Here is a 27,074-nt window from a genome sequence, read left to right as displayed (position 1 = left end):
GCATGCGTCGTGGAGACACACGGAAGACAAGAACAAGTTGGATAAAGGTGTTATTTTGGGGTTTTTTTTTGCGCACAAAAACTATTGTCGTCGCATCGTAAGATTATTGTAGAGTCACTGTGGTGAGATGGACTTTGTAACGACGTTTTTAGTGCCTTTTATGGGTCTTGTGAGTGTAAATGAACTGAATGCCAATGGAGGCCTATCTGAAGCCTTTCTCAGCATCAGCTTTACACTAAAATATCTTTCATTTGTGTCTGAAGATGAACGGAGGTCTGACGGGTGTCCAACACATGAGGGTGAGGAATTAATGACAGAAGTTTTCATTTTTAGGTGAACTAACCCTTTAATCAAGCATTTGCGGCATTATGTTGATTACCACCAGCGCTTGACATTCACTTTTAGAGCCAATATGTAAATGATCAAATTCAATAGTATAGCCATAAGAGATATGTGTTTTAAAGGATTAGTTCACTTTTAAATAAACTTTTGCTGATTATTTACGCACCCCCATGTCATCCAAGATGTCCATGTCTTTCTTTCTAAAGTTGAAAAGAAATTAAGGTTTTTGATGAAAACATTCCAGGATTGTTCTCCATATAATGGACTTCAATGGGCTCCAAACGGTTCAAATGCCAGTTTCAGTGCAGCTTCAAAGGGCTTTAAACGACACCAGATGATGAATAAGGGTCTTATCTAGACAAACCATCAGTTTCTGAGAGAAACCCAGCAGTATTTATGCTATTATTTTACCTCTTATCAGACGAACGTGATCATCTCTGAGCTCCGCCATAACTTCCGCTTATTGAGGTCAAAATACGAGCGTGGTCATAGATGTATGCGTAGATGCTTCATTAGCGCCTGCACGGATCAGTAGAATGAGGCATCTACGTATACATCTATGACCAGCCTCGTATTTTGACCTCACTAAGCGGAAGTTATGGCGGAGCTCAGAGATGATCACGTTCGTCTGATAAGAGGTAAAATAACAGCATAAATACTGCTGGGTTTCTCACAGAAACTGATGGTTTGTCTAGATAAGACCCTTATTCATCATCTGGTGTCGTTTAAAGCCCTTTGAAGCTGCACTGAAACTGTCATTTGAACCATTTGGAGCCCATTGAAGTCCATTATATGGAGAACAATCCTGGAATGTTTTCATCAAAAACCTTAATTTCTTTTTGACTGCAGAAAGAAAGACATGGACATCTTGGATGACATGAGGGTGAGGAAATTATCAGCAAAAGTTTATTTAAAAGTGAACTAATCCTTTAACATGATTTCAGATGAAAAAAATCACTAATTTCTGTGTCAAGTTGTTTGCAATTTTGCAACATCATGCTACCCAATACCCTTAAATGAAAAAACAACTTTGCAGCTCAAATATTAAGCGACTTTTAATGGAAGATTTATTGTAAGAGATTTTATAAGATCATAAGCTTCGAATTTCTGCATTCAAATCCTCCAAAAATGGACCCCATTCACTTCTATATTAAAGAAAACAAGGGATCAAAGGTGTTTTTTGTAGATAATACGCCACAAATGCGGTCGAGGTGAACTTGTATTGACCCTGGAATGGTCCTTCCAGATGTTCCTCCTTTCTGCGTCCCAATTTGCATACTCTCCGTCCTAAATGGTATTCAAACTTGGAATTAGTGTCCCAAATCGTAGTATATTGAAATGAGTATCCCAAAAACGGGTTAGAATCCGAAGTGTAGATCCCTTACACTCTAATGGCTGATATTACCCACAACCCATTGCGTGTTGGATGATTCGATTCGAACTACAAACATCGATAAAAAGTGTTAAAAAACTACAAATATGGCGGATGTGTGAGCCCGACGGTTAAGCAGGTTTAGATAAAGGGGTTTGAGTGATTAATGATCAGTATCTAACCTGACCAAAAGATATTTATTCAGTGTTATATTTAATATTTAACAGCATTGTGAACTTTTATGAGGACACGTTTGGGCATTACCGTTTAAATGCATTATTTTGCATTTAAAGACCCACGACTGGCTATTAAATAGAAATTAAATTAAATTGAATTGAGGATTTTAACTGTATCTATCCATCCATCATCCAATTGCTCCAGATCTCAGGTGAAAAGTGTAATTTTGAAAATCTAAATCTAAAATTTGAGCCGGGGAAGTTTACGAAATGTGGTTGATTTGACGCGGAATGACCCAAATGGCGTTATGTAATGGGATACAGATGGCTGCAATAAACCTGGATGATTCTGAGAAATGTAGATAGGAAAACTTGTGTTCACTTGCTACATTTTTACACAATCCAACCACATGATCAATCATAATTCTCCTGATGTTACTCAAGACACTGTGAGGAAAGTGTAAATATTGCTTCACTCTCTCTTTATTCTCAGCTGCTGTTCACATTGACATTTTGGCTTCTGCTGAGACAGTCAGTGAAGGAGACGTTCAGCAGGAAGAAGAGAATGAGTGTCCCGTTGCAGGAGGTCACCACTGGAGGTGAGCCGGAACATCAGGGTCTCGAGGGACAATATTAGCGACGTTTAAGAGCTGTATGATCCGCGAGAAATTGAGAATCTCTGTGTTTGGATCAAATAGAGAACATAAAAAAGTCTGAACGGTTTCATTGCGTGTCTGCGTGAGGTCATCAGAGCTGCTAACATGAGCTCTTGAAGCTCCGCCCCATGAGCAGCAGCTCATTTGCATTTAAAGAGACACACACAAAAAGGGCATGTTTTTGCTCACCCTCAAAAAGTGACAATTTCTTTTGAGCTAAAACTTCACATACATACTCCGGGGACATCAGAGACCTATCAACCATTAAAAGGGCTAGTTTAAAAAAAAAAAAAATTTTGTCCTCATTTATTTAAAGGGTTAGTTCACCCAAAAATGAAAATTCTGTCATTAATTACTTACCCTCATGTGGTTGGACACCCGTCAGACCTCCGTTCATCTTCGGACACAAATGAAGATATTTTAGTATAAATCTGATGCTCTGAAAGGCCTCCATTGACACAATAGCACTTTACACTCTCAAGACCCTTAAAAGACACTAAAGACTAAAGTTACAAAGTCCATCTCACTACAGCGGCTCTACAATAACTTTATGAAGACGAGAATAGTTTTTGTGCGCAAAAAAACCCCTAAATAACGACTTACATAGTGATTACGATTTCAAGACACAGCATCATGAAGCTTCGAAGCGTTATGAATCAGTGAGTCGAATGATGATTCGGATCGCGTGTCAAACCGCCAAACTGCTGAAATTTGGCGATTCAAACTGCTGAAATTTGGCGATTCAAACCACTGAATCGACTCACTGATTCATAACGCTTCGAAGCTTCATGATGCCGTGTTTTGAAATCGTCATCGCTATATAAGTCGTTATTTAGGGTTTTTTTTGCGCACAAAAACTATTCTCGTCTTCATAAAGTTATTGTAGAGCCGCTGTAGTGAGATGGACTTTGTAACTTTAGTCTTTAGTGTCTTTTAAGGGTCTTGAGAGTGTAAAGTTGAGCCAATGGAGGCCTTTCAGAGCATCAGATTTACACTAAAATATCTTCATTTGTGTCTGAAGATGAACGGAGGTCTGACGGGTGTCCAACCACATGAGGCTCAGTCATTAATGACACAATTTACATTTTTGGGTGAACTAACCCTTTAATGTCAATCCAAACTTGTATGAATCATATACTGTATGTCTCATGTAGAAATCAAAAGGAGAATGTAGATTGTTAAAGCTGCTCTTTTCCATACAAAAAAGCAAAGACAGTTGAGCTGTTATGACAATAAAGCACTATAAACATAGGTCACATGACCCGTACATTATATAAGTCATCTGGAGAACTATGAAAACTTTGCACACTCTTAAAAATAATGGGGGTTTTCACAGTGATGGCATTAAAGAACCATTTTTGCCTTTCAGTGAAGAGTTCTTAAAAGAACCATTTTGTTCTTATTGTGAAAGACTTTTTGATAATCTGCAGAACCTTTGGTCGTTGTAAATATCCTTTTGTGCAATGGAAAGGGTCTACGGAGGTTTAGGCTCCTTTGAAACTCTATCGTAATTGTTCGAATTTCCAAGGATCACCATAAAAGTGATCGGGCAGACCAAACCGTGAGTCGTAGAGACTTGAAACTTTGAGGGCTGGTAGTACTCTCACCACCTTCAAAGACACCAAAGCTCGTCCCAATCGGCCTGACGGGGGCGCTACAGCGCTCAAAAGTACGTTTGTCGAAGTATCTTATCATTGGAATCCTTGGCTCAAGGCCAAAAAATTCCTACTTTTGCGAACTAGTCCTAGGTTTTTTGCCCAATTGGAACCAAACAAGTGCAGCAAGAGTCTCTGGAGTCTGATTGTCAATAATTATCAAAAAAGGTCGGAATTTCGATTGATGTCCGTGACGGCACGCCAAACCGTTGAATGTATGGGGCGACTGACCACTTGGTGACGCTGTAAATGTTTAAAAAACACGAAAACGTCTATAGCTACGCAACATTCAGTCCGGTTGACCTGAAAACTGGCAGGCAGTATCTTTGTCCAAAGTGCTGTGATCACCTTTGGACATTCGCGCATCTTTAAAAACATGGCCAATGAAGTTCGAGCAGCTGTCAGACAAGGTTCACGGAGGCCGGTTGGAACGAAACTCACTGGGCCTGTTTGACTCGCGACCCCTGTGAGAAAGTCAAAAGAAATCGTGTGCGTAAAGGATTGTATGTCATATGGTTTTTCGCACACGGCCACGACTTTCATACCATACAGTAGAACTTCTCATTCTGAGCAACTTTGCCTCTTGGGGCCCTATTTTAACGATCTGAAACGCAAGTGTCAAAGCGCGAAGCGCAAGTAACTTTGTGGGCGGGTCTCGGCGCTGTTGCTATTTTCCCGGCGGGATAAATGGCTCTTGCGCCCGGCGCAAATCTAAAATGGGTTGGTCTGAAGTAGCTTCATTATTCATAGGTGTGGTTTGGGCGTAACGTGAATAAACCAATCAGAGCGTCATCCAACATTCCCTGTAAAAGCAGGTGCGCAAGTTCCATTATGGATTGCTATTATTATGGCGTATTTACCAGGCGCACGCCAGGAGCGGTTCACAGCCGAGGAGATGTTCTTGTAAGAGCAGTGAAAGACAGAGAAGTTGTGTTGTATGGGGATGGGAGAAACCCACCCAAAATAGCGTTGGTTAAACAGGCGTGGAAGGAAATAGCCACAATTGTTTCATCAGCTGGCATCCCCAGGACGTCGCACCAGTGCCGCAAGCGCTACAATGACATCAGAAGACGGGGAAAGTCCAAGCTTGCCAGCATCAATCGGGCACGCCGTGTAACGGGAGGTGGCCTCTACTCAGGACCTGACGCCAGCAGAGGACATCGCTGCGTCCACCCTTACCGATTTTTTTTCCTGGTTCTTGACGGACAAACCAATTTGTTAGATGTCCTTATATACATATATGTCTTGCCAGAAGTTGCCACTATTGGGCAAACAGGTCTCCTTAATTATTAGACTACAATTAGCCTGAATAATTTGTAAGCTAGATTTATGCCAATTTTTTCACATCTTCGTGACACACCACAATGATTTCCGTCATCTCATGTGTTAATATTTTTTAGTGTAACAATTTATGATTTGCAAAAATAACTGTTGCATCTGTGTAGATTACATGAGCAAAGTGTATGCGCGTTGTGCACGCTATACATTATGGTCAAGCATGCGCCCTTAAAATAGCATAATGAACAACGCGCAACGCGCCACTGACTTTAGACTAGGTTTTTTCTGGTCAGTGGCGCAATTGTTTAATGGAACAACAAAATAGCACCAGGGATTGTTTGCGCCGGAACACGCCTCCTTTTTTGCGCTGGACCGCCCAGGGAGCGCAAGTTCATTCACTAGTTTAGCGACGTGCTTCTGTGGAGGGAAAAGCGCGCTTTGCGCGGGTGCAAAATAGGAATGACACATGCGTCGGTGTACAAAGTCAATTGCGCTGGGTGCAAGATAGGGCCCTTGGACCGCCACTGTCCATCTGGAGATTATTCCAAAAACCTACTTCCGTGAACTAGTCCTAAGTTTTTGGCTCGATAACTGTTAAAAAGCTTTAAAAACATATATTTCCACAATAAATTGGCTATAAATGGTCTATGATCTAAGTGGTTACATGCTTGCTAAATAATACCTTTTTACAAATGTGTTGTGTGTGAGTATTTAACCACAGACAGGTGTGGGATTAAAAATTTAAGAAAGTACATTGTATTTAGCATTTAAAGGGGTGGTAAACAACGATTTCACTATTCTAACTTTAGCTAACGTGTAATGTTGCTGCTTGAGCATAAACAACATCTGCAAAGTTACAACGTTCAAAGTTTAAAGCAAAGGGAGATATTTGCTTTTAAAGAAATCAGTTTCTAAGAACTACAGCAAACGGCCAGTAGGCGACTACACACATTCCTCCAGGGTTGGTGACATCAACAGGCTCAATATTTACATAAACCCCTCCTCCGAGAATATTAAATAGGGGGGGGTGAGGCCATTTTGTATCGCGACGCTGTTGTGGTTAGTAGGCTGGAGTGTTGTTGCCGCGATGCCGAGGAAACGCTGTTATATTCATCCGGATTGCAGGTCTGGGGCACTTGCTCTGTTCAGCCTTCCTTGGGACGGGGGTGCGTTGCAGAGCGTTTAACATACAGCATGTTATATGCACGTGTGTTTGAGTCAGTGGGGAATCAGGCGCGCGCAGGGCTCCTGCAGCACATCTAACAGAGGAAAACATCCACCGTCTTCGCGATTTCAATGCCAGATTTGCACAACGTCAGCTGCGTGAAAAAAAACACTGCCGGTGCGTGGATGCACGACGCGCGCGCTGCACATTTCACGGAGGACAACACAAACTTCCACAAACTTCGCGAGTTCAATACAGGATATGCACCACGGCTTGTCCTGAAAGCTGGATTTACAAACAGAAGCTGTTCACGGGCCACAACCTGTAAGTGTGATTTATTTTTCATCGATGTGTTTTCCTGTAATAGGTTGTAGCAAGGAAGTAAACAGATGACAGCGCTGTTCTGCAAACCAGTCTGTTAAATGCTCATTCATACTTAACGTTATCCGACGAACACCTAACGTTACAAACACTAACGTTAAAATCTCAACAGCGAACCTGGCATTAGTGTAAATGATTCTTTGATTAGAGCTTTTATGTATTGTAATCTTCAGGCATGCTAAACATGGTTCTGTGTGTGATTTGGCTAACTTACTAGTTAAAGCCAGTGCTTAGTGTTTGTTTTGGGTTAGTTCTTGTGACAGATATTTGGCTATAATCGTTCTAAAAATACAAAAGTTAAAGTGCCATTCAGTAGCGATCATTATAGACCCGCAGTCTTTACTCTCGAGGACTGAACAGGTTCTGCTCGATCATCTTCACTCAAATGTTCTGGGTCTGATTCGAGCTCATATGGTTTTATTGACGCCGTTGTTTCTAACACTGAACATCCTCCGGTAAGGGGCGTGACGTTTCCGACGTGCACTGCGGTTAGCGAATCACAACACACTGGGCCAGCTAACCAATCTGAGCCCACTGCGTATTTTTGAGGGACTGGCTTCATACAACCCGGAAAGCATCAGACCGTTTTACAAGGAGGGACAGAGCAGTGTAGAATAAAGGTCAAATATATGAAAAATAAGGCAATTTTTTTTAAAACGAAGCATGAACACATGTTACAGTGCAGCCCACAAACACAGTCAAGCCTTCAAAAGAATGTGTTTTACCACCCCTTTAAGGTATTGATAATAATTCTGGGGTTTTTCCAGCAGGAGATTTCTGCCGGACCTGTTTTCAGACTCTCACCGTCGTTTCCTCTATGCGTTTGAATAGTTCTGCTGATTAGGAGTAGGATTGGTGATACTCTGTCTGGGACCTGTATATTTAATTGACATGCTTTGTTCAATCTCAATGTAAATCCCTCCCCCTTTGGAATGTATATAATCTATCAGGTTTGCTGTTTGAGTCAGACTGTTTTTGGACGACCTGCAGCACAGAGAGTTTCATTAAAAGAATAACTTCTGTTTGATCCCGAAGTCTCCTGGTCTTCATCTTCTGAGTTTCCTACACTTTAGAAGATAAAAGTTCACAACACAGGGAAGTTTGAGAGTCTCTTTCTTCTCTTTCAGAGAGCACAGGACGGAATGAGTCTCTGTTGAAGGTGTTGGGTGGGCTGGTGATGAGTCTGTACGCCAAGTACTGGATCTACGTGTGTGGAGGCATGTTCATCATGGTCAGCTTCGCAGGAAAGCTCGTAGCCTACAAGATCGTCTACATGCTGCTCTTTCTGCTCTGCATGTGCCTGTACCAGGTACACTTTCACCAGCCCACATTATATAATGGATCAACCCAGAGATGGGCACTCGAGTTAGTGACTCGGACTCGAGTCGCATTTAATGAGACTTCAGACTTGACTCGACTTGACAAAAAAGACTCGTGAAATTTTAAAAACAACTCAAGTCTTCAATCCTTATCCATCGTAAATTAAAAAAAAAATCTTTATTTTAATGTTATAATATCTCCTTCACATGTACATGACGTGGTAGATCGACCCTTGTTATAGAATTCATCACGGATATATTGCGTGCGTAAGAGTCCCATGAAACATGACAGGATCCATCGTGCCAAATGTTCTCGGATTTATTACCGTGTCAGATCGGCTCGATGCAAAGAATGTGTGGAAAACAATTCAAGACGCAGGAACGTCCTTTTATTTAGTGATGCACCGATCATGATTTTACATGGCCGATTCCGATACCGATTTTTTTTTTCAAGAAAACTGGCCGATTCCGATACCATTTTCCGTTTTTTTTTTTTTTTTTTTTTTTACACAATAAAATAATACAATTATACATGAACAAGATGTTTATTTGGTATTTAACAGGCTAAATTGGCTTTTGGCTAATGAAAACAAGTCCGCAATCTGAAATTAACAGGAAATTTAATTGGACAATTAAAAGGCTGAAAGGTGAAATTAAAGGCAACAACTGCATATTCTGCAATCCAAACAAAGATGTTACTTAAATCAGCATTTGTTTTTAAATTCAGTGTAAAGAAAAAAAGTCTTTACCAGTGAAATTAAATAAAACCAAAGTATATAATTGTTCCAAAATGTTAAATCAAATAATGTTTAGTGCAACAAAAAAAACTAAGATGCTACAGCAGGTGCTTTTTAAATCAAATCAAAGTCAATGTAATTTTAAGGTAAAATAAAAGGTAACACTTTAGAATAATAGTCATTAGTTAACATTAGTTAATGTATTAACTAACATGAACTAACCATGAGCAGTACATTTGTTACTGTATTTGTTCATTTTTGTTAACGTTAGTTAATATAAACATCACAGTGCATTAACTAATGTTAGCAAGATTTTAATAATGCATTAGTAAATGTTGAAATTAACATTAACAAAGATTAATAAACGCTTTATAAGTGCAGTTCATTATTAGGTAATGTTAACTAATGTAGTTAACTAATGTTAACTAATGACCATTATTCTAAAGTGTTACCAAATAAAAATGATCATCCTATAGGCTACAGAACTGATAGTATTTCATTTCTAGAGTGCATGCATGTTCTTCTTTAGGCTACAAAAAGAAGTATTTCGGCTTTGTCACAAGTTAGTCTGTTTCGTTCTCATCCGATCCAACACGTGAGAAGCTGAGCTGAACAAACGCCCACTATCTGAGAGGTAAGCTCGCGCAACTTCAGCTCGCGCAACTTCAGCTCGCACAACTTCAGCTCGCACAACTTCAGCTCACGCAACTTCAGCTCGCTCAACTTCAGCACGCTCAACTTCAGCACGCTCAACTTCAGCTCGCTCAACTTCAGCTCGCACAACTTCAGCTCGCTCAACTTCAGCTCGCACAACTTCAGCTCACGCAACTTCAGCTTGCTCAACTTCAGCACGTGCAACTTCAGCTCGCACAACTTCAGCTCGCACAACTTCAGCTCACGTAACTTCAGCTCACGTAACTTCAGCTCACGCAACTTCAGCTCGCGCAACTTCAGCTCGCTCAACTTCAGCTCGCGCAACTTCAGCTCGCGCAACTTCAGCTCACTCAACTTCAGCTCGCGCAACTTCAGCACGCGCAACTTCAGCTTGCGCAACTTCAGCTCGCGCAACTTCAGCTCGTGCAACTTCAGCTCGCGCAACTTCAGCTCGCTCAACTTCAGCTCGCGCAACTTCAGCTCGCGCAACTTCAGCTCGCGCAACTTCAGCACGTGCAACTTCAGCTCGCTCAACTTCAGCTCGCGCAACTTCAGCTCGCGCAACTTCAGCTCGCTCAACTTCAGCTCGCTCAACTTCAGCTCGCTCAACTTCAGCTCGCGCAACTTCAGCTCGCGCAACTTCAGCTCGCGCAACTTCAGCTCGCTCAACTTCAGCTCGCGCAACTTCAGCTCGCGCAACTTCAGCTCGCTCAACTTCAGCTCGCGCAACTTCAGCTTGCGCAACTTCAGCTCGCGCAACTGTGTGCATGCTGATTGTGATACGTTAAAATATGCGCTTTAAGCAATAAATGGATTAATATCTTTCTATCTCTCTCTCGTGTCTACATTAAGAGAGAGAAAATCTGCGAAAAGATTGATAAAGTAAAACGTAGTGCTAGGTTTAAAGGATTTTCTTCATGTTTTAATAGGCTGGCGATCCAAAAGAGCCACCCAGCTACACCACAGTAAAGCAGCGAGCGAGTTAATGTCCCTAACCTCTGTGGACGCCATGTCAAATAAAAGTAGGGATGCACCGGTTGACCGGCCAAAAATCGGTTTTCTTTGTATTTTTGAACTTCAGCTCACGCAACTTCAGCTCGCGCAACTTCAGCTTGCGCAACTTCAGCTCACGCAACTTCAGCTCGCGCAACTTCAGCTCACGCAACTTCAGCTCGCGCAACTTCAGCTTGCGCAACTTCAGCTCACGCAACTTCAGCTCGCGCAACTTCAGCTCGCTCAACTTCAGCTCGCGCAACTTCAGCTCAATTTAGGCGTATGTGCACGCGGGTGCACTTCCGGATAAATCGGCAGAAAAATGCAAAGAAAACCGATTTTTGGCCGGTCAACCGGTGCATCCCGGTAAATTCTGTGTCCAAAAACATCTCGGGATAAGGTTTTCACACTGACAGCTTGTCATTGTAAGATATAGCAACTCTGATTGTTTGTCCGAGTTAGCAACAGTAACTAAGGGGGGCGGGGCTTACGATAGGTCAATTGACTAGAAACAACTAGAAACGTTCGGTTTGATTATTTTCTGTCAATAACAACGCTGTGTAACAAACGAGAATGGCGCCATCTTGTGTCCACTCAGAGACTGTATTGAAAATGACTACTTGTCTTGTTGCCAGGACATTAGTTTTTATTTAATTACATTATAATGGATTATAAGGTAAGGCTGGATGTATCCCTTATATCTTAGGACTTTTATTACAAACAAAACAGATGATAGAAAGGTCATATTTTGTCTATAAAAAAAAGGATTTTTGAATATATTTATTTTTTGTAAGACATAAAATGACTTGAGACTCGACTAGGACTCGTGAATAAAGGCTCCAGACTTGACTTGGACTCCAGATGAAAGACTTGTGAACATCTCTCTCTCTCTCTCTCTCTCTCTCTCTCTCTCTCTCTCTCTCTCTCTCTCTCTCTCTCTCTCTCTCTCTCTCTCTCTCTCTCTCTCTCTCTCTCTCTCTCTCTCTCTCTCTCTCTCTCTCTCTCTCTCTCTCTGTCTCTCTCTCTCTCTCTCTCTCTCTCTCTCTCTCTCCGCAGGTGTACTACTCTCTCTGGAGGAGGTTGCTAAAGGCCTTCTGGTGGACAGTGGTGGCTTACACCATGCTGGTGCTCATTTCTATATACACCTTTCAGTTTGAGGACTTTCCAGGCTATTGGGGAAACTTCACTGGATTCACAGAACAGCAGTTCGTCTCAGCTTACCTATTCACTCTTTGAAAATGTTTCAGATGATTAACGCTTTCCTCGCTATTGACGAGATTTCCAGTCACAACATTTCTCAGCCATTGACAAGTTTTTCCTGGCAATTTCACTTTATACAGTAGGGGGTGCTGTTATGGATCTTGTGCACCGGTCAGGCATAACATTATAACCGGTGAAGTGAATAACACTGATGATCTCTGGATATATTAGGCAGCAAGTGAACATTTAGTCCTCAGAGTTGATGTGTTAGAAGCAGGAAAAATGGGCAAGCGTAACCCTTGCGTAACCCTCTTGTGTGTATTCGTGTTTTAAGTGCGACAGAAGTCCTAGGGTCCTACGATAAACAAAAAAAAAATGAGTTTCGGGTCAAAATGACCCGAGGGAAGGATGAAGGTTAAAAATTGACAACATGTTTTTTTTTACTTTATATTTTTTAACTGTAGCTTCCAAATCCTTGCGTAATAATAAAAATCGAATATCCCTACTTACTACAGGGTTTGGGTTAGGATTAGGGATATTTACTGGTAATTATGCATAATCTACAGTGGATATAAAAAGTCCACACAACAGCTGTTTTTTCTGATGTAAAAAAGATGAAACAAAGATAAATCATATCAGAACTTTTGCATCTTTAGTGTAAAATTATAACCTATGCACTGACAGAACATTTCAGAGACATTTCAGAGAAGGAAAAAAAAACTTATTTCATTTAATTTTGATAATATTTCTTTTTGGAGATTATTTTATTTATTTATTGTATTTCTTCACATTCTTTCAACTTAAGTTCAAAATAACTCACAATTTCACGCATAACCCTTTTAATTCAGCTCAGAATATCTGACATTGGGTGTCTCTGCCGACCTCTTGTGGATAATAATAATATAAGATGATATTTCATAACTCTATATGGAGCGGATGAGCTGTTCCGCTGGGTCCTAAAGTCAGTTTCTCTTCAGGATGCATTCAGACACACATGTAGACATTATACAATCATTTTTTGGTAAAGTTTTAGTTTGAATTTTGAGCATTTTTCGTTTTTTATGTGTACTGAAGCATTCCTCGCATTCATTCCTAAAGGGGGTCAGAATTCAACCACAAAACTCCTCGAATCCAGTCATTTTGATGTGTGTATTCATGGTTTAAGTGCGACAGAAGTCCTAGGGTCCTACGATAAACAAAATAAAAATGAGTTTTAGTTTAAGGATTTGAGCGAGTTTGACAAGGGCCAGATTGTGCTGAACAAACAAGTCCGATCCCTGGAGGCACAACCTCGCAACTTACAGGACTTAAAGGATCTGCTGCTAACATCTTGGTGCCAGATACCACAGCACACCATCAGGGGTCTAGAGGAGGCCATGCCACCAACACAATATTAGGTCATAATGTTATGCCTGATCGGTGTATATATTTGGCGATGTGAGACTATATAGTGAATGAATCCCTTTTCTTTGCATGAACATAAGTCTACAGGCTTTCATAGACACCACAGGAAGTTTGGAAAAGGCCTCAATGTTTATGTTTTATTAGAAGCTGTTCACACACAGGCAATAAAAAAGTGACAATAGCCAATGTAATGCTGATTGCATGTGTTCTCCATCTTTAGGCTGGCCGACATGGGTCTGGAGACGTTTAAACTCTCTGAGCTCTTCTCCAGTATCCTGATCCCAGGCTTCTTCCTGTTGGCCTGTATTCTCCAGCTGCATTACTTCCATAAGCCCTTCATGAGGATCACAGATCTGGAGAATGTCACTCCCATACACAGGCAAGAGCATCAGCTCCACACAAATGCACACAGATATTCTAGACTCGTTTATTTGACCAAAATAAACCCTTTTAGAATCATTTCAAAGGCATTTAGAGCTGTCTGAGTTAGTATACGTGGTTTATTACATGTTGAATGCTAATAACTAATAACTCTTTCATTATGTTCTGAAGATTCATGGATACCCGTCTTCAGGCACTCACGGGTCACAGATAGATTTAGTCTGGGAGATCACATTGTTCCACCATTTTGTTTTCTTTCATTTTCTCATCCCTCCCTTTACACTTTGTAACAAATCCTTCCCTCGTGGATCAAAATGACCCGAAGCCATAAAATTATACTTTTTTATGTTTTATTTTTTTTATTTAGCCCAGAAAGCTTAATTCATTTTATTTTGATAATATTTCTTCTAATTTTTTAATGCATTTTTGGGATATTTTTTTGTTCTTTTATTTATTGTATTTATTTTTTCAAATTAAATGCGAAATAACTCACAATTTCATGTATAACAATATTAATTCAGCTCAGAATATCTCACATTGGGTGTCTCTGTCGTCCTCTTGTGGAATAATAATAATATAAGATGATATTTCATAACTCTATATGGAGCGGATGAGCTGTTCCGCTGGGTCCTAAAGTCAGTTTCTCTTCCATGTGCATTCAGACACACATGTAGACATTATACAATCATTTTTTGGTAAAGTTTTAGAATTTTTAGTTTGAATTTTGTGCATTTTTGGTTTTTTTATGTGTACTGAAGCATTCCTCGCATTCATTCCTAAAGGGGTCAGACTTGACCTGTGAGGGAAGGATTTGCTACTTTTTTACATTTCAACCACAAAACTCCTCGAATCCAGTCATTTTGGTGTGTGTATTCATGGTTTAAGTGCAACAGAAGTCCTAGGGTCCTACGATAAACAAAATAAAAATGAGTTTCGGGTCAAAATGACCCGAGGGAAGGATGAAGGTTAAAATTGATGACATGTTTTTTTTTTTTACTTTCAATTTTTTAACTGTAGCTTCCAAATCCTTACGCAATAATAAAAAATGTGAAATCAGGTAATCAATTTCCCTACTTACTACAGGGTTTGGGTTAGGATTAGGGATATTTACTGGTAATAATGCATAATCTACAGAGGATATAAAAAGTCTACACAACCGCTGTTTTTTGTGATGGAAAAAAAATTAAACAAAGATAAATCATATCAGAACTTTTGCATCTTTAGTGTAAAATTATAACCTATGCATTGACAGAACATTTCAAAACATTTCAGAGAAGGAAAAAAGACATTTAATTTTGATAATATTTATTCTAATATTTTAATGCATTTTTTGTTATTTTTTTTGTTATTTGTATTTATTTATTTGGTTTTCTTCACATTTTTTCAACTTAAATGCAAAATAACTCTCAATTTCACGCATAACCCTTTTAATTCAGCTCAGAATATCTGACATTGGGTGTCTCTGCCGACCTCTTGTGGAATAATAATAATATAAGATGATATTTCATAACTCTATATGGAGTGGATGAGCTGTTCCGCTGGGTTCTAAAGTCAGTTTCTCTTCAGGATGCATTCAGACACACGTGTAGACATTATACAATAATTTTTTGGTAAAGTTTTAGAATTTTTAGTTTGAATTTTATGTGTATTTATGTGTACTGAAGCATTCCTCGCATTCATTCCTAAGGGGGTCAAAATTGACCCGTGAGGGAAGGATTTGCTATTTTTTTACATTTCAACCACAAAACTCCTCGAATCCAGTCATTTTGGTGTGTGTATTTGTGTTTTAAGTATGACAGAAGTCCTAGGGTCCTATGATGAACAAAATAAATATGAGTTTCGGGTCAAAATGACCCGAGGGAAGGATGAAGGTTTAAATTGATGACATTTTTTTTTGTCATTTTTTAACTGTAGCTTCCAAATCCTTACATAATATTAAAACATTATACATAATATGAAATCAGGTAATCAATATCCCTACTTACTACAGGGTTTGGGTTAGGATTAGGGTTATTTACTTGTGATTATGATATATGAGATATAACTATCACTACAGGGATATATAAATAATTTCCAGCACAGTTCTACAACAACCATAATGCAACAGTCCTTCACAATAGATCATGCCTTACGGTGAACTCTGTTAGAAAGCTACACATGTTCAATCTGTTCAATAAAACGCCTTACTCACAATCATCTCCGCTTCACTTTTACAATATATCAAATCCATGAGTTCTCGCCATCGCCGAAAAGCCCCGCTAATGTTGATTCTTGTTTTATTACGAGCTCAGTGGCGTTCTCTGGTTAGGGTTAGGGTTTCTCTTTTCTGTTGAATTTCTCTGATGATCTCTGTTCATTCCCCCACAGGAAGAGAGGTATAGAGAATCCGGATTTGGTCCGATCCACGGAGGAAGTGAGATTTGAGGAGGAGGATCTCATCCCAGATCAGGGTGATGATCCGTCAGAGGATGATGGTGAGAGTAATAAACGCCGCTTCTGAGCTGATGGAGCTCAATGAAAGCAGGTTTACACTTACTAGACATGCACCGATGCTAAATTACGCTGCAGATACCGATAGAAGATTCTTCAGAGCGATAGTTTGATTGTCTTTGGGGGGGGGGATCTCCCAAATAATGCTGTAAACTATACTGGGAACCCCTCATTTGGTACATTACTATAATACTAGAGTTTAGATTAATAACAGAGCTAACTAACTGTGAACAGTTGGATAAATCTCCTGAGTTAAATGTAAGGTTAAGTGACATATTGTTGACGCATTTTGACGGCTTAAAGGATTAGTTCACTTTTAAATAAACTTTTGCTGATTATTTACGCACCCCCATGTCATCCAAGATGTCCATGTCTTTCTTTCTGCAGTCGAAAAGAAATTAAGGTTTTGGATAAAAACATTCCAGGATTTTTCTCCATATAATGGACTTCAATGGGCTCCAAACGGTTCAAATGCCAGTTTCAGTGCAGCTTCAAAGGGCTTTAAACGACACCAGATGATGAATAAGGGTCTTATCTAGCCAAACCATCAGTTTCTGAGAGAAACCCAGCAGTATTTATGCTGTTATTTTACCTCTTATCAGACGAACGTGATCATCTCTGAGCTCCGCCATAACTTCCGCTAAGTGAGGTCAAAATACGAGCGTGGTCATAGATGTATACGTAGATGCCTCATTAGCGCCTGCACGGATCAGTAGAATGAGGCATCTACTATCGATACATCTATGACCACGCTCGTATTTTGACTTCACTTAGCGGAAGTTATGGCGGAGCTCAGAGATGATCACGTTCGTCTGATAAGAGGTAAAATAATAGCATAAATACTGCTGGGTTTCTCACAGAAACTGATGGTTTGGCTAGATAAGACCCTTATTCATCATCTGGTGTCGTTTAAAGCCCTTTGAAGCTGCACTGAAACTGGCATTTTGAACCATTTTGAACCGTTTGGAGCCCATTGAAGTCCATTATATGGAGAACAATCCTGGAATGTTTTCATCCAAAACCTTAATTTCTTCTCGACTGCAGAAAGAAAGACATGGACATCTTGGATGACATGGGGGTGAGGAAATTATCAGCAAAAGTTTATTTAAAAGTGAACTAATCCTTTAAACACAGATCAAGCGATTCAATTAACCTGGCAACCCTGATCTACGGGTGACTCAGAGGGTCAAACAGTGCTTCTCGCTTTAACTTTGACAGCCCTAAATTCAACACAAGAGACATTTTCTGCATGAGTTGCAGTCTGACGTGTTTTGATTGACAGGATGTAATTGTCCCTGAGCATCGGCTGTTTTTTAAACAGTGCTTTTATCAAACCGATACATCGGTGCATCCCTAGTCAATCCCCATACAGTCACAGACATTAATGTCATGCTTGCTCCATTCTCAGAGGTGATTCCCAGCAAGTGGGGACTGGTGATGGACAGACTAATGGTGCTCTCTAGGAAGTTCTCCGACACCTTGACCCACGTCCAGAGTTTCATCTGGAGAGTATTGGAGCTGCACATCGTCAAAATAGTGGCTTTTTTTGTCGTCTGGGTGGCGCTATTGGAGGTCTGCACACTCTCACATTCAGGCCATCGTGTTGGTGCTCTAGAGAAACAGCCATGAGCTGATAATATGGCAGTGTTTCACACTTCATCCCCTGTTTCACAGCCGTCCGCGATGAACTTGGTGCTGGTGGTGCTGTGGAGCTTCGCCATGCCCTACGGCCGCTTCAGAGCCATGGCCTCCTGTCTCTCCACCATCTGGGTGTGTGTTATCATCGTCTGTAAGATGCTGTACCAGCTCAGCGTCGTCAACCCTCTGGAGTACTCCAACAACTGCACCGCGGTGAGACACACACACACACACACACATAGTCTTCACTGTATGAATGAAATATACACTGATTCTTATTAAAGGGTTAGTTCACCCAACAATGTAAATTGTGTCATTAATGACTGAGCCTCATGTGGTTGGACACCCGTCAGACCTCCGTTCATCTTCAGACACAAATGAAGATATTTTAGTGTAAATCTGATGCTCTGAAAGGCCTCCATTGGCTCAACTTTACACTCTCAAGACCCTTAAAAGACACTAAAGACTAAAGTTACAAAGTCCATCTCACTACAGCGGCTCTACAATAACTTTATGAAGACGAGAATAGTTTTTGTGCGCAAAAAAACCCTAAATAACGACTTATATAGTGATGACGATTTCAAAACACGGCATCATGAAGCTTCGAAGCGTTATGAATCAGTGAGTCGATTCAGTGGTTTGAATCGCCAAATTTCAGCAGTTTGGCGATTTGGCACGCAATCCGAATCATCATTCGACTCACTGATTCATAACGCTCCGAAGCTTCATGATGCCGTGTTTTGAAATCGTCATCACTATATAAGTCGTTATTTAGGGTTTTTTTGCGCACAGAAACTATTCTCATCTTCATAAAGTTATTGTAGAGCTGCTGTAGTGAGATGGACTTTGTAACTTTAGTCTTTAGTGTCTTTTAAGGGTCTTGAGAGTGTAAAGTTGAGCCAATGGAGGCCTTTCAGAGCATCAGATTTACACTAAAATATCTTCATTTGTGTCTGAAGATGAACGGAGGTCTGACGGGTGTCCAACCACATGAGGCTCAGTCATTAATGACACAATTTACATTTTTGGCTGAACTAACCCTTTAAAGCTCAAAGAGCAGTGAGTGATTTTCTCTTTGTCTTTTGTTGTTTGATGAACATTAATGACGGACTGAAGCAGGTTTATTAGGCTACTGTCACTTTAAGAGCGAATGCACAGATCCAATACACTGATGTGTGTTCACATTCATAACCGACTACACACGATGATTATGTGTGTTTGGCCATTCAAGTGCAATAAGCTGAGAAAGAACTGGATTTGTGAGCGACGGGTGTGTGTCGGTCAGCCTTGAGATTGTTTTATTGTCATGCATGCCCCACCCTTATTTATCTCATTAATGCATGTTATTTTAAAGTAAACATTGAGTAGTTAGTGCTACGCAGATATTTTTATACCACAATATTAACAACGGAGCAGAATCTCTGACGATAGACGCTTTATTTTGTTGGCACAGTATCGTAGGGATGTGGAAATTAATATTTGCAAGTGTGTGTGTGCTAGTATGTGCGTGCATGTGTGTGTCCGAGTGTATGTGTGTGTGTGTGTGTGAGAGTGTGTGTGTGTGTGCGACTGTGCGTGTGAGCATGTGTGTGTCAGAGTGTTTGTGTGTGTGTGCGAGTGTGTGCGACTGTGCGTGCGTGCATGTGTGTGTCAGAGTGTATGTGTTTGTGCGAGTGTGTGCGAGCATGTGTGTGCGAGTGTGTGTGCGTGTTTGTGTGTGTGTCTGTGTGAGTGTGTGATTGTGTGTGACTGTGTATGTGCGAGTGTGCGTGCAAGTGTGTGTGCGTGCGTGTGTGCGACTGTTTGTGCGAGCATGTGTGTCATGTTTGTGTGTGTGTCTGTGTGAGTGTGTGTGTGACCGTGTGTATGTGCGTGCAAGTGTGCGTGCAAGTGTGCGTGTGTGTGCGACTGTGCATGCAAGCGTGTACGTGCATGTGTGTGTGTGAATGTGTGTGCAAGCGTGTGAGTGTGTGTGTGTGTGTGTGTGTGTGTGCGATTGTGGGTGTGTGCGAGGGTGCGTGCAAATGTGTGTGTGTGTGCAAGTGTGTGTGTGTGTGTTTGTGCGAGTGTGTGTGTGTGTGTGCGTGTCTGTGTGAGTGTGTGCGACCGCGTGTACGTCTGTGTGTGTTTGCGTGTGTACGTCTGTGTGTGTGTGTGTGTGTGTGTGTGTGTGACTGTGCATGCGAGCATGTACGTGCAAGTGTGAGTGTGTGTGTTTGTGTGCGACCATGTGCTAGTGTGTGCGAGCGTGTGTGTGCGTGCAAGTGTGTGTGTGCGAGTGTGCGTGCGAGTTTGTGCGGGTGTGTGTTTGCGCAAGTGTGTGTGTGTGTGTGTTTGCGACTGTGCGTGTGAGTGTATGTGTATGTGTGCGAGTGTGTGTGTGTGAGCGAGTGGATAATCTGAAACCCTGTAACCAAACATTAACACAACAACAATAATACATTTTTTCAAAAGATTTTTGGACACTTAATGTGTCCTGCACCATTTGTTCTACAAACATTCATGTTTTCTCACATCACGTGATACGTGTTATTCATTTTCAGATCCAGACGTATCATTTGTAGCTTGTAGATGATAAAAGGCCACATCATTCAGACTGAGTGTGGACACAACAGCCCATGTCAAATCTTTTACACACAGTGTGTTCTCGTCCTCCCACATACACACACACACACTGAGTGTAATGCTGCGTTCACACCAAACGCGAATTGACGCCAAAGTTCAAATTTTTCAACTCGGGCGTCAGACGCGAATACGCTTCAAACGCGTGAATGCACAAAAGCACCATTCGCGTGTAACGCGCGTACCGCGCAAGACGCTCAATTCGCGTCCAATTCGCGCCATTCGCGCGAACTGGACGCGCGAATGAGGCGGATTCGCGTCCTTCGCGCCGCGCGTAACGCGCCTTCCGCGCCGCGGGACCTCCAGACGCGCGTCAACGCGCCTTTCCATTGACTTAACATTGAAATCACTCGCGCCAGACGCTCAATTCGCGTTTGGTGTGAACGCAGCATAACAGCAGCAGCGTCTCATAAACTTAGCACTTATTAAACAAACAGCCTGAAGGTGAAGTGTTTAGTCTCGTGTTTTATGGATGTGTGGATTGTTTCTCTCAGGCTGGCTGTATTAAAGGCTCGTGTTTGTCGCCATATAAATAACACAGAGTTATTAGGGGCCTCACAGGGGCCCAGCACTTCAAATGTCCCTTGTAAATGTATTTCTTTCCATTAAGTAATTGTGACGTGTCCTAAACAGATGCAACATGACGATATTATGATGGTAAACATCTCTCTCTCTCTCTCTCTCTCTCTCTCTCTCTCTCTCTGCATGCGGGGAGCGTTTGGGTGTGTGTGAGTGCGGGTGAACGCGGTGAGAGGGCGGTTTTTCCTATTTCTTTTTTTCATTGATTTCTTTCACTTAGAAGTTATGATGGATAAGTAAGGAATTAATTATATTGGATAGGTCAGCTGTAAGTTTCGTGAGTTGTTTGGAAAGTTTGACGGAGCTGGGATGGCATCCCTTCCTGAGGGGGGTGCAGCGTCTCTCTCGCTCCGTCATGGCGTCAGGTGTATGGCGGAACCTGGCGTAAATGTGGAGGATGTATTGATCGCGGCTGGGGAGCAGATCGGTTACGACAATATTTGCTCGGCTTCTCGAATGAATAAGGCGGTGGTGATTTTCGTGAAAGAAGAAAATTTGGTTAATCGTCTGATAAGCAATGGCGTTGTGGTAAGTGGTACCTTTATTACTGTTTCACCGCTGGTTACACCTACTACTAGAGTGACAATATCAAATGTGCCGCCATTCATTAGAAATAGTGAAATTGAACGAGCTCTTGCGAGTTACGGAAAGTTTGCTAGTCCAGTTAAAATGATTACTCTTGGATGCAAAAATGAGGCCTTGAAGCACGTGTTATCATTCAGAAGACAAGTGTTTATGTTTATGAATGAACCAGATTTGAATGTTTCTTTTAGACTGGGGCATGAAGGAAAGTCTTATCTGGTGTATGCGAGTACCGGGAATAATAAATGCTTTGAATGTGGAGACATTGGGCATAAGAGGGTTGCATGTCCACATAAGGCTCAGAATGTTGAGAATACGCAGCAGAATGTTGATGATGGGAATCGTGAAATAGATCGAGAAATACAACCTCAGGTTGTGAGTGAAGTACATGATGGTGGCGTTGCTGTGGGTGATAGTAGTACGAGGCCTAGCGAGGAGCCCACTGTTGTTTTGAACCAAAGTGGGGATACTGAGAGAATGATGAGGGCTGATGAAGTTACAGTGACAGCAGAAGTAAGTGGAGTAGGTGTAGAAATGGTGATTAGTGAGGCTGGTGGAAGTGGAATTGAGCCACAACCTGAAACATCACAGGGCTTTGAAATGAATCATGATGACAATGAGATGGTGGATGACGATGCTTGTTCGGAAATTTCTGAATTTGGTTCCCAAGTTATGGGAGAATTGTACACATTGCAGGAAATAAATGATTTCTTGGATGTAACTTTTGGTAAGATAGTTGAAGTAAATGACTTTTTCCCTGATGTGGATAAGTTTATTGCTTCAGTTATTATGTTACAGAGAACGGTAAGCCATGACGAACTAAGTAAGAAGAAGAGATTTCGTTTGAAGAAACTTTTAACGAAATTACGTCAGGGTAAATCTCGTGCTTCAAATTATTATAGCAATGATTAAGTTGCACAGGGAGTCTCCCTTACAATGGTTTCTTTTTCTATCCTTTCTATCCTTTCATTTTTCTATGGAGTGTTTGAGGGTTGGGTCCTTAAATATAAATGGGGGTAGAGACAGGAAGAAATTGGCAATGGTTTCAGAATTTTTGAAAATAAAACAGATTAATGTTGCATTTTTGCAGGAAACACATACTGATAACAATAATGAAATAGAATGGGGTATGTGGTGGGGTGGAAAGCTCGTCTTAAGTCATGGGTCAAATAATAGTGCTGGAGTTGCTATTTTATTTTCAAAGAATATGAATGTTAATATTTTAAATGTTGAGGAAATTGAAAAGGGGAGGATTATAATAACAAAAGTAGAGTTTGAGGGTTTTTTGTTTGCTTTTGTAAATGTATATGCCCCGAATAATGGGTCAGAAAGGGTGAGGTTTTTTATGAAACTGAATGATTCTCTTAAGAACATTGATGATGGTGTGTGTATTATTGTAGGGGGAGACTGGAACTGTACAACAGATTTCACTGTTGATAGAAATGGTGAAGAACCTCATAATCAATCTAGTTTAGTACTATCCAAAATAATGGAAAAAAGAGGTTTGGTAGATATATGGAGAGTAAGGAATGGAATGGAAAGACAGTACACATGGGTTAAAGTGAGTGAAAATATTGTTTGTGGGGCTAGATTGGACCGGTTTTATCTTGGAAAAATATGGAACAACAGAATAATGAATGTTTTTCATTCACCAAATGCCTTTTCAGATCATCATATGGTTGGTTTAGATCTTAATATGAAAGAATTGTCAAGACGTACATATTATTGGCATTTTAATGTTAAACTGTTACAAGATGTTTTGTTTTGTGAAAGATTTACAATGTTTTGGAATGAGTGGAAAATGAAAAAGAGTTGTTTTGAGAATATTAGTCAGTGGTGGGAAGTGGGAAAAGCTCAAATAAGAGTTTTTTGTCAGAATTATAACTTGCATTCTTCCTCTCAAATTAAAGTAACAGTACAAAGACTGGAAAGAGACATTTTGCAGTTAGAAAAAGAAATTATGGATAATCCTGGAACTGTGCAGAAAGACTTTTTGGAAAAGAAGAGAATGGAACTTGGATCTTTTTTACAGGAACGGACTAAGGGAGCACTGATTAGAGCAAGGTTTTGCTCGATTAAAGATATGGATGCTCCTAGTTCTTATTTTTTTAACCTGGAAAAGAAAAATGTTCAACAGAAACATATGTATCATCTTCGGCGTGCAAATGGAACTGTAACCTCTGATCCAATGGAAATCAGGAAAATGGCAGTGAATTTTTATGCGTCATTATATAGTAAAGAATCATGTGACTCTAAAAGTACTGAAGAATTACTGCATGATTTACCAAAGTTACCAGATGGACATAAGAAATTGCTGGATAATGAAATTACTTTTAAGGAACTTACAGAGGCAATGCAGCAACTGTCTTCAGGTCGGTCTCCAGGAATAGACGGATTGCCAGTTGAATTTTATAAGCAATTTTGGGATTTAGTTGGAGTGGATTTGTATGAAGTTTTTTTAATTTGTTTTAAAGAAAAATCACTCCCTTTAAGTTGTCGACGTGCAGTCCTCTCACTGCTACCAAAAAAAGGGGATTTATGTTTATTGAAAAATTGGAGACCAGTGTCCCTACTATGTCTGGATTATAAGATACTGTCAAAATGTCTGGCTAATAGAATTAAGCATTGTTTAGAGTTTTTGATTGGTAAAGATCAAACTTATTGTGTCCCAGAGAGATCTATTATAGACAATATATTTGTGTTACGAGATTTAGTTGACTTTAGCCACCTTAATAATAGTGATCTTGGAATTGTATCATTAGACCAAGAAAAGGCATTTGACAGGGTGGATCATGGGTATCTGTTTAATGTTTTAAAACATTTTGGTTTTGGTGAAATTTTTTTATCATATGTTAAATTGTTGTACTCCGATGTGTTTATCATGGTAAAAGCTGGTGGGGGTCTTAGTGCTCCAGTACCTCTTGGTAGAGGGATCAGACAAGGCTGTCCATTGTCTGGGCAGCTGTATAGCCTAATGATTGAACCTCTCTTACATAGACTAAAAAAACATTTACAAGGTGTGTTACTTCAAAATGGAAGTGAAAGTGTTAAATTAGTTTTGTCTGCTTATGCAGATGATATTACGGTGTTTATCACAAGGCAAGAGGATATTAGAAGTTTAAATGAGAATATTAAGCTTTATGAAAAAGCGTCCACTGCCAAAGTAAATTGGGAGAAAAGTGAGGGTTATATCATGGGTCGGTGGGACGAGGTAGGATATCCACAACTTCCAGGTGGCTTGAGATGGGGAAGGGAAGGTTTAAAAGTGTTGGGAGTTTTTATAGGTAATAGACAATATCAAATGAAGAATTGGGAGGGCATGCTGGATAAGGTGTCTGCCCGATTGTCTAAATGGGAATGGCTATTACCACAGTTGTCTTATAGAGGGAGAGTTCTGGTCGCCAATAACCTGGCAGCTTCTACACTATGGCACAGGTGTGTAGTCATGGATCCACCTGAGGACATTATATGTGAAATTCAGAGGAAATTAGTCAATTTTTTCTGGAGTGGCGAGCACTGGGTCCGAGCAGCAGTGATCTTTTTGCCAGTTTGCGAAGGAGGACATGGCCTGGTGGACGTTAAGAGTCGTATCCACGCGTTCAGATTACAAGCAGCAAAAAGATTTCTTTATCAAAAAGACTTGTTATGGACTCCTACAGCATGTGCCATCTTGCAGAGGGCAGGTGGGCTTGGTCTTGATCGACACCTCTTTTTAATGAAGCTGGAGGATATGAATTTGTCCGAAATTACTCCTTTTTATCGGACAATGTTTCACGTGTGGAGAAATGTTTTAAAGGTGGACAGAGATAGGAGCAGTTCTATTCACTGGGCTCCTGAGGAACCATTGTTTTTTAACAACATGATCCAGACAAGACTTTTGTCCTCAGTGAGTGTGCGAGCATGTCTGCTCAGGAATGGTATCGTCAAGCTGGGTCATCTAATGGATAAAGATGGATGGAAATCTGTCGAAAATATTAAGGAAGTGACTGGTTTACGATCACAGAGACTTGTTTCAAAAATGATGGAGGAAATATATCTGGCAGTACAAAGAATTTATGGAGAAAGTATAGCAACAGGACAAATGTCAAATCAGAATGACATGAAAGTTTTTCCAAGGATCAAGATTTCGTCACTAATGTGTGATGAGAATGAAGGGGAGGTTGCCCCTGATTCTATCTTGAATTTACAGACACCTCAACTGGAGTATCTGGATTGTGCTTCGAAGAAGGCACTTTACCACACAGCGGTTAAGGTGAATCACCAGAGGTCACTGAAGAGACAAAAAGCTTCCAGATGGCTAGAGTTGTTGGGACCAGACTTCCTTGTTAGAGACAGGTGGAGGACCCTGTACAAACTCCCTGTAGAAAAGCGAACTGGTGATCTGCAGTGGAGGATCATACACGGGGCGATAGCTACGGACAGGCATGTGGCACACCTGAACCCAGCAGTGGGGGGGCAGTGTAGGTTTTGTGGTGAGGGTGAAGATCTAGAGCATCTGTTTTTAAAATGTAATAGATTAAATGATTTGTTTGAATTACTTGCAACTTGGTTTCAGGGGTTTGCAGAAGAATTTTCAGACAAAATATTTATAGGAGGGTTGAAATATAGATTTTTATTAAGGAGGAGAGTAGTTTTATTGAATTATCTAATAGGGACAGCAAAATTGGCCATATGGAAGACTAGGAAGAACAAGGGCCTAGAGTTGGCAGCAACAAATTCTAGAGTAATGTGTATGAGTCTGGTGGCAGCAAGACTGAGAATGGAATTTACATATTACAGTCTCACAAATAATGTACCTGCTTTTTGTGAAATTTGGAGTATCAATGAGGTTCTATGTGTTGTACATGATAATCAATTGGTCTTAGGTTTTAAAAAAAAAAATGAATTGGTTTTATTTATTTTTATTTTTATTTTTTTTAATATTACATTTTATTATTATTATTATTACTATTATTGTGAATGAGATATAAATGATGTCTAAATAAAAGTTGTTTAATCCTCTCTCTCTATCTATCTATCTCTCTCTCTCTCTCTCTCTCTCTCTCTCTCTCTCTCTCTCTCTCTCTCTCTCTCTCTCTCTCTCTCTCTCTCTCTCTATCTATCTATCTATCTATCTATCTCTCTCTCTCTCTCTCTCTCTCTCTCTCTCTCTCTCCGTGTGTGTGTGTGTGTAGCCGATGGGGAATGAGACCAGTCTAGAGGCGGATGAGGTGCTGAACTCCACCCTCTACAGAGCGCCTGTGGATCCGGCCAACTGGTTCGGCTTCAGGAAAGATGCCACCGTCCTCGGATACAGCAAGGTCAGATCCAGTTTCGTCCTGATTGTGCCGAATATCCGAGTGAACGCTTCCCAAACAAGAACAAATGTGTGTGTGTGTGTAGGCCTGTCACCATAACACATTTTGCTGGACGATAAATTGGCCAAGAAATGATTGCGATAAACAATAATA

The 27,074-nt window shown here is 40.6% G+C and overlaps 1 protein-coding gene across 1 annotated transcript in view; it reads left to right on the top strand.

Moving 5' to 3' along the window:
* piezo1 (piezo type mechanosensitive ion channel component 1 (Er blood group)) overlaps positions 1-27,074 on the top strand; it is a 213,562-nt gene that overhangs the window by 121,545 nt on the left and 64,943 nt on the right. The window contains exons 9-16 of the mRNA XM_079838599.1: positions 2,384-2,489; positions 8,153-8,334; positions 11,785-11,933; positions 13,553-13,711; positions 16,081-16,187; positions 17,612-17,775; positions 17,878-18,054; positions 26,799-26,924. Coding sequence (XP_079694725.1) covers positions 2,384-2,489; positions 8,153-8,334; positions 11,785-11,933; positions 13,553-13,711; positions 16,081-16,187; positions 17,612-17,775; positions 17,878-18,054; positions 26,799-26,924 — 1,170 coding nt within the window. The remainder of the gene's footprint in view (positions 1-2,383; positions 2,490-8,152; positions 8,335-11,784; positions 11,934-13,552; positions 13,712-16,080; positions 16,188-17,611; positions 17,776-17,877; positions 18,055-26,798; positions 26,925-27,074) is intronic.

The sequence above is a fragment of the Gobio gobio genome (genome assembly GCF_949357685.1).
Source record: "Gobio gobio genome assembly, chromosome: 2".
In the NCBI taxonomy this organism is placed as follows: Eukaryota; Metazoa; Chordata; class Actinopteri; order Cypriniformes; family Gobionidae; genus Gobio; species Gobio gobio.
The sequence above is the reverse complement of the archived record's forward strand: the minus strand, read 5'-3'. Positions and strand labels throughout refer to the sequence as shown.